The 8,610-nt window shown below is 29.0% G+C and overlaps 1 protein-coding gene across 1 annotated transcript; it reads right to left on the reverse strand.

Annotated features, from left to right (window-relative positions):
• Positions 1–3,117: 3,117 nt before the first annotated feature.
• Positions 3,118–3,750, reverse strand: LOC102604619 (ethylene-responsive transcription factor ERF098-like). Its single transcript, XM_006367675.2, has one exon. It carries the CDS (start codon positions 3,748–3,750, stop codon positions 3,118–3,120), a length of 633 nt encoding a protein of 210 aa, XP_006367737.1.
• Between the last annotated feature and the right edge of the window lie 4,860 nt (positions 3,751–8,610).

The following is an 8,610-nucleotide window of genomic DNA, read 5'->3' on the forward strand; positions in this document are numbered from 1 at the left end:
TAACTAACATACAACAATTTCACCTTAATTTCCCCAAACTCTTAATGAATTAAAATATTAACTAACATCAAAGAAAAGTCTCATATCCTAGTAGAGTTTCATCCGCCAACCATAGCAATTTAACCAATACGCTCTAGTCCATCAATATATATATATATATATATATATATATAATATGCAACAATCTATACAAGAATAGAAAAAATAGCTTCACATATACATATTTATTTATTTACCTAAAATACTCCTTGTTCCCGCCGCACAAGTTCTCCACGAACTTTTCTTTCGCTTTCGTCCGCTGAGTTCTTGTCTTCTCTTTTTTTATTTTTTTAAATAAAATAAAATTATGACCCAATAATTCTCAACCCTAATAATTATTTTCCTATATGGATCAAGTTGTATTAAACTAATTATAAACTTAACCCATTAATCATTAACTAAAATTAGTTATTTAATAATTAACCATCAATTAGTTCACTCTAGTTAAATGAGTATTCAAAATTTCCAAAAATGACCTTCCGGGTCATTACAATTATATGTTAGCGTAAAAAATATCTCTTCCTTCTTTTTTATCTTTCATGGAGAATATTTTTTTCATTCCCATTTATGTTATTTTTATTTGAAGCTTTCTCTTTTTAACATTTATTGAATTTTAAATCCTTGCTGCGGTATCATAATTTGTGAGCACCTTGAAGAAAGAGAATCTAGAAACGTGAAAGGTGGGGTAGAAACGGGAAAGGTGAAGAAGGAAGGTTAATGGGTATTGGTTTAGATTAAAAACCAATGACATATGTTAAATTTAATGGCTAAGATTTAATTGATTAATTAAAATAAATCCTTAATCATGATTTATATAATAAAAACATTATATGTTAGGGAAAAAAATATCTCTTCCTTCTTTTTTATCTTTCTCGCAGTATATTTTTTCATTCTCATTTTATGTTATCTTTTATTGCATTTTTATTTGAAACTTGCTCTTTTTAACATTTATTGAATTTTAAATACCCATGAACATGGGCTCTTTTTTTTTATAAAAAAAATACATTATATTGATATAAAATTAGAAAAAGAATATCACATTATTCATTCATATTAAAAATACATTTTTCACAAGAAGTCAAAAGTTTATTTACAACATAATCTTTAGTTATAACAATATTTTTTTAAAAAAAATAAGTAAGGTGACATGTGGCGTAACCTTTACTCCTTCATGTTATGGTTTAAATCAATGTTATATTCTTTTTATTATTTTCAAGTTCTTGTTTAGATTAAAAATCGATGACATGTGTTAAAATTAATGGCTAAGATTTAATTGATTAATTAAAATAAATCCTTAATCATGATTTATATAATAAAAACATTATATGTTAGGAAAAAAAATATCTCTTCCTTCTTTTTTATCTTTCACGCAGGATATTTTTTTCATTCCCATTTTATGTTATTTTTATTTGAAACTTTTCTCTTTTTAACATTTTATTGAATTTTAAATACCTATGAACATGGGCTTTTAAAAAAAGATACATTATATTGATATAAAATTAGAGAAGAACATCACATTATTCATTTATATTAAAAATACATTTTCCATGAGAAGTCAAAAGATAATAGAATACTTGGTATAGTATGACAAAATCCCATGTAATATAGTACGTGCTAGTTTGTAACTTTAGCTGAAATTGAAAGACAAAACAGCTTCTCTCAATTATTAGTATATTTCGATGTTATCCTCATTTGTCGGCGGAAAATTAAGTCTGGCTTTAGGGTCGTGATACATCCTTGCTGATGTATCATAGGCCCTTGCAGCTTATTTCGATTTTTGAAAGTACCAATTCAGACACATACCTTTTGGATGGGATTTGTAATCTCAGCTACATACGTCCTCCACGACCTCTTTCTTACACCTTTATATCGCGTCTCGTTTGGTGGTACAATCACTGCTATCGCCGTCACATCACTATTATTTTTCTTTGCTATTTGAAAAAACAAAAAGAAATTTTTTTATATAAAGAAGACTCAGTGAGTGAAAAGAGAAGAGGGAGAGTGATTTATATAGTCATTTCTCATGGGATACATTTAATTTGGTCCAATTATTTACATTCGGAAAAATAATTATTGAATTGTTGACTAAGATTACGTGAACTTTTACTAGAAAAATTCTCTTAAGGTCCTCTAAGTTTCCTTATCAAAAAGAATATTTTCAGTAATCATAAGTTTAAAACCAATCAACAATACTCAAAGGTAAGTGAACCACTAAAAGAGAAATTTATTAATTTAGTTACAACATAATCTTTAGTAATAACAATATTTTTTTAAAAAATAAGTAAGGTGACATGTGGTGTAACCTTGTACCTTCGTGTTATGGTTTAAATCAATGTTTTTATTCTTTTTATTATTTTCAAGTTCTTGTTTAGATTAAAAACCGATGATATGTGTTAAAATTAATGGCTAAGATTTAATTGATTAGTTAAAATAAATCCTTAATCATGATTTATATAATAAAACATTATATGTTAGGAAAAAAATATCTCTTCCTTCTTTTTTATCTTTCATGCAGGATATTTTTTCATTCCCATTTTATGTTATTTTTATTTGAAACTTTTCTCTTTTTTAACATTTTATTGAATTTTTAAAGACTATGAACTATGGGTTTTTAAAAAAAGATACATTATATTGATATAAAATTAGAGAAGAAGATCACATTATTCATTCATATTAAAAACAACATTTTTCTATGAGAAGTCAAAAGATAATAGAATAACTTGGTATAGTATGACAAAATCCCATGTAATACAGTACGTGTTAATTTGCTACTTTAGCTAAAACTGAAAGACAAAACAGCTTCTCTCAATCCACAAGGTTCCTTCATGTATTTTCCTTTTCCGATCAAACAACCAAACAAAAATTCATCTAACAAAATTTGGAAGCGGCAGAAAAATAGAATGAAGGCGACGGAAGTTTTCTAAATTAATATTATAGAAGATACATATACAAATATTGAAATGGTTACAACATGCCACATTCCTATTTACAAACACATTTTAAAAAAAGGTAGAATTTATTTTTTCTTATAGAAACCATCCATCACCTTCTATAATAATGGAGGCATGCGATCTTCGATCACATGTTTCCTGGTGGTGCAAGGCTGAGCTCAAGATTTGGAGGCTCAGCACTAGCGGTTCGAGGCTGAACGGGGCCGACACCCATGAAATCTAGAGTCTCCTTTTGGCTGCTCATCTTTGGATCCGGAAGTATTACTCCAGCTTTCATTAAAGTCTCCAATAAGTCCTTATCACATGCCGTCGACATGACAACAGAAGTTCCTGTAACCGTCTTAAAACGACGAAACTCATTAGGATTTTGATTAAGCAATGAAAAACTCACCGCATCGCTGCTTGATCTAGAAGATGATGCGATATTTCTGCTCTGATTTGGAAGGATATGATCACTCATGACATTATTATGATTAATTTTGCAAAGAAAATCTCTGGTGGTGGTTTGAAGGTAATCCTTAGATACTGGTGGAAAATTAGTTTTGACCGTGTGGCCGCCAAACTTCCTTGCTGCAGTATCATAAGCCCTGGCAGCTTCCTCGGCAGTACTAAAAGATCCGAGCCAGATATTTCTCCTCTGATCGGGATGCCTGATTTCAGCTGTGTAGCTGCCGCATGGAAGCTTCCACACACCCTTAAAATGCACCTCCTCATCATCATCTAAGTTAACTATTGCCTTATTATTTTTCTGTGGCGTCATCTGAAAAATGGAAGTAACCTTTTATTTTGTTTTGGTAAAGAGAAGAATGAGTGAACAAAGAGGATGAGGGAAACTAGTTTATATAAGCATCTCTTAAGAATTATTTAAATGTTTTTTTTTTCGAAGAGAAGAATAAGTGAATAGAGAAGGAAGAGGGAGAGTGCTTTATATAGATGACTCTGAAGGAAAATATATAAATTATTTTAAAATTAGAGGCATTTCGATGTTATCTGGAGAGTGACACATACGTATTTGTATCTTTCAGCTCTTGTAAAACTACATGTCTGGTTGTCTTCTTCTATTTTACTACATGCCACACCCTCCTCCTTCACAAAAAAAGATGGCTACATTTTTTGCATATCAATTATAATAATACATAGAAATAAAATATGATGATGCAAATAGCCATTTTAAATAGTTATCAAAAATTCATATTGGAAAAATGATTATTTAATGATTAACTTATGGTAGTTATATTCAAACTAGTTATGTCAAAGCAAAAATTACGTGAATTTTGTCGAGGTCCACTAAGTTTACTTGCCAAAAAATGTTTTTATTAAACATAACCAAACAAATATATTTAAAGGTAAGTGAATCACTAAAAAAAAAGTCTATCAAAAGAAAAATCACTCAAAAGGAAATTTAGTAGTCTAATTACGACATAATGTGTAGTAACAATGATTTATTAGTACACTGTACACTTGTGAAATTATACTGAATATTATTGATTTAAAAATAAGAAAAGTGACACGTCAATGCTCGTCAGCTGAAGTCGGCAATAACTTGCTTGAAAGAGTTGTTCCACTCTAGTCAAATGATAAAGATTTATTTTTATATCTAACTGCATGTCTTTTTGTCTTATTTATTTCTTAAACATGACACACGTCGTTCTTATACATTAAAGCAACATTTCTTTAAATACATAATATTGTTTGTTTCTTTTTTAATTAAAAAATAAAAAAAATATGGCTTTACTCAAATTTTTGTTTTCTTTTCTCAAAACATTAACCGTGACAGTGGGACAAACTCTTTATTTGACATAGCAATTATTATTTAACGAAAAAATAATCAAAACGTCCGTAAATTATTATTGCAAAAGATATTACACTTCATATCTACTAAGTATTTGATTATAAAAATACTAGAACATAATCGAAGGCTATATTATTGGTATGTTCTATATATATTTTCAATTAAAAAATTATGCTGTGTATTTTTAATGGTCAAATCTTTCTTATAAGTAAGTGTGAAATCATTTTTTAAACCCGCTTGAATAGTGATACTTAATCTGCTTAAATTAGTTCATAATGTGTTTTTTTTTAAAAAATACGATATATATGTTTATTAGCAAAAAGGCATTTTTGATCCAATAAATATATTTTTGGACCAAATTATTAACATTAAGGAACATTTTAAAATTAAACTATTAACGGAGATCATTTTTTGTTCAATTTAACATAATTTAAAAAGATTATTTTAACTTGCTTTTCTTTTTTACTCCATTCAGGAAAATAAGGAGATCCAAAAATGTTTAAGTGTTTTTGTGGGGAACACCAATCAACTTATAAATATTGAATTGTATTTGTATTTTGTAGTTGATAGGTTAAATAAGGTTTTATTGATCTAATATTTATCAATAAAAGAATATTTTGTCTATGCTTAATTAAGTAGATTGCCTATTATATATACGATAAATAAAATCGTTAATTTAGTTGACGCAGTAAATTACATATTATATATAAGATAAATATAATTGTTGTTTCAGTTTAATAAAAAATATGTATATATATTGTTTTACGTTGGTGTTATCTAATCAATAAATCATATATTTCTTTTAAGGTTATATGCATATAGCTATTTAGTTTATCTTTACCTACATTTTGGCATATCAATTACAATAATATATAGAACCAAAATATAATGATGCAAGCATGACATACTAATTTTTCAAATGCGTGACACCTAAAAACTCATCAGCTGAAGTCGGCAATAACTTATTTAAAAAAGTAGTTTCTTGTGTGATCAAATGACAATTAAGGATCCATTTTTCTAACTGACTTCATGTCCTTTTGTTTTTTCCTATATTTTTCACACGGCACGTGTATTCTTAGAAATTAAAACAACATTTTCTTATATAAATTTCAAATAAAAAAATGGATGGCTAAAACAGATGTCTTATAAGGTTTTTCCATGAGGATATACTTTTAAAGATAAATTCTATTTGCATATTAATCTGATAAAAGTATAATTTTGTCGATACAATATGAATAATTAGATTTCGGACTCTATTTATGAGATCTATTAATTATTGTGCATATTTTTATTATTACTACTAGAATAATTAATTTTGAGTAAATCGTCAAAAAGCCAAATCGCAAAATAATATACTCCTACTAAAGTTTCTACTCTCTCCAGGTAGCCCAGCCAAAGTACTTTATATGTGCATAAGAGGATGAGAAAATTAGATACAGAGATGAAAGAGAACGTTAAATATTATGAATGTGTTTGGCGGGAAGAAAAATATTGTTCAATTTTCTCATGTTTGATTGGCTTAAATATTTTGAAATATGTTTTCCAAATCAACTTATTTTCCTTGAATGACTTCCCTTAAAAAAAAGTTAGGAAAACATTTTCCAAAATCATTTTGAACCACACACCTCAACTTTCCATCCTAACTTAAGTCTCGGGTATCGATTCTCAATACTAATCATAGATTCTACTCCTAATTCTCAATTTGAAATCCAAATCTTGACCTCGATTCGAGTCCCAACTCTTGAGTTCCGAATTGAATCGGAGTTGGATCTCGAGTTAGAAGAATTAAAGGTCGAATTTTGGATCAAGTGACGGATCTCGGGTTGAGATCGAGATCGGGGTTGAGTCTCAACTCGGGTGTTGAGGTCGAATTTCAGGATCAGAGTCGTCGACTGTCGGGGTCGGAGTGGTTCTTGGATTAGGGTCAGGTGTCGAGGTCGAGTCTCGAGTTGGGGTCAAGGACATGTCTCAAGTCGAGGTCGTGGTCAGGTCTCGGGTCGGGTGTCAGGATCGAGATTGAGGTCGCGTCAGGTCTCGAGTCAGGTGTTGGGATCGAGGTCAGGTCGCGGGTCGGATGTTTGATTGATGAGTGGAAAAGTTTTTCATTCATCAATCATGCATACACTAGAAAATATTTTCCACTCACCAACCAAATATGAGAAAATAAGTTGGTTTCTAACTTATTTTCCAATAAAACATTTTCCTTCATACCAAACACACCCTACAATTTGAATAATTTTCTTCCTACTAATACGTGATAGTCCTTTTTAATCATTCGCTATATATATTGAGGCTGGTTCGTCAAATAAAACTTTTCATCATTTACTTCTATCATTAATCCCAATTGAATCTGCGTCATTTATCACTTCGCACAATGTAATACGGTAACGATAGATTTGTTTATATTTTTAATTGTTGTTAATAGAAGGATGAAAATTATTCTCTTTGCTTAATTAAATGTTAAATGGGGGAATCGAATACCACAAGGATTAAAATCATTATAAGACCATATTAGATGGACGAAAACAATTATTTTCCCTATTATAATTATCATATCAAGAAGACGAGTTTAATTAGGCATTACATGAATATTAACAAACATGTCTTACATTGCTCAGGAATCAAAGACGATATTAAGAGAAATAGATGAAAAAATGTCTATTAAAAAGTGGATGTGTCGAGCAATTAAGCAATATTTTTTCTTTTGTGAATATAATAATCAGTAATTGCTAATCAACCTATATATCAACACATGCTTACCATTAATACCAATGGTACGTAGTGTAATTGTACTAATGTTTGTAATCAAGCTAAGAAGTCATGAGATTAAATAAAGAATAAAATTTGCAATCCCTTTCAATTCACTCAAGTCTATATCACAGAAGACATTAATTCATCAAATAAATAGTTGCTTCAAAAATTCAATAATAAATCTCATCTATGCACATCATAAAAGTTACTTCCTCTATTCAATTTCACGTGAGTTCAGCTAACTGTTATTGTTTAGGGTCAACTAATTATTTTTTTCTTTTTCTATATACAATTTTCTCAAACATTTAAAAGAATATTTTGAATCATAATTAACTATGATTATTTGTAGTTTTTTTTTGTATAGTTTTAAAATATATAAATTTTATTTTAAATTTAAAAATAATAATTAACTACTTAGATTTTATCACATTTTCATTCACAAAACACACACTTTTCATGAGAATTCAAAAAAACACTTGAGTACTTAGTATAGTATGGCAAAATTAAGCCCCATGTACTCTACGTGTTACTTCCTTATGTCTTTTCCGTTTCCAATCGAACAACCAAACAAAAATTCATCCAACATAAATTGAAAATCTAAAAAAAAAAAAAACATGAAGAACGTATAGAAAATTTCTAAATTCATATTACATGAGATCATACACAAGAAATGATTACAACATGCCAAATTTTTACTCTCAAAAATAAAAAATATAAAGTGCATCGCCTTCCAAAAATGATTTAATTCTAGGATTAAATAAAGAGAAAATGGCCAAATGACCCCCTAACCTATAGTCGAATTCTCAACTACACACTTATATTTTACGGAGGTCCTATTACCCCCTTAAACTATTTTAAAGCGGAATATAAACCACCCTAAATCTACACAACCACATTCTTTCCATGTAGTGTGCACCACGCGTTGCCAGTTGTCAAATATCACACATATAATAATAATAATAAAAAAAGTAATTATATTTCTTCTTTTTCTTCTTCATTTTCTCCTCTCTTCACTTTTCCCAAGTCATGCTTCAATTTCTTTACATGTAACTCCTCAAAACTTTTATCTCTCTCCAC

Source organism: Solanum tuberosum, unplaced genomic scaffold (genome assembly GCF_000226075.1).
Source record: "Solanum tuberosum cultivar DM 1-3 516 R44 unplaced genomic scaffold, SolTub_3.0 scf00902, whole genome shotgun sequence".
Taxonomy (NCBI): Eukaryota; Viridiplantae; Streptophyta; class Magnoliopsida; order Solanales; family Solanaceae; genus Solanum; species Solanum tuberosum.

What these genes read in the sequence shown, in the direction of transcription:
- LOC102604619 (XM_006367675.2), bottom strand. Translation starts at nt 3,750, where the DNA reads ATGACGCCACAGAAAAATAATAAGGCAATAGTTAACTTAGATGATGAT.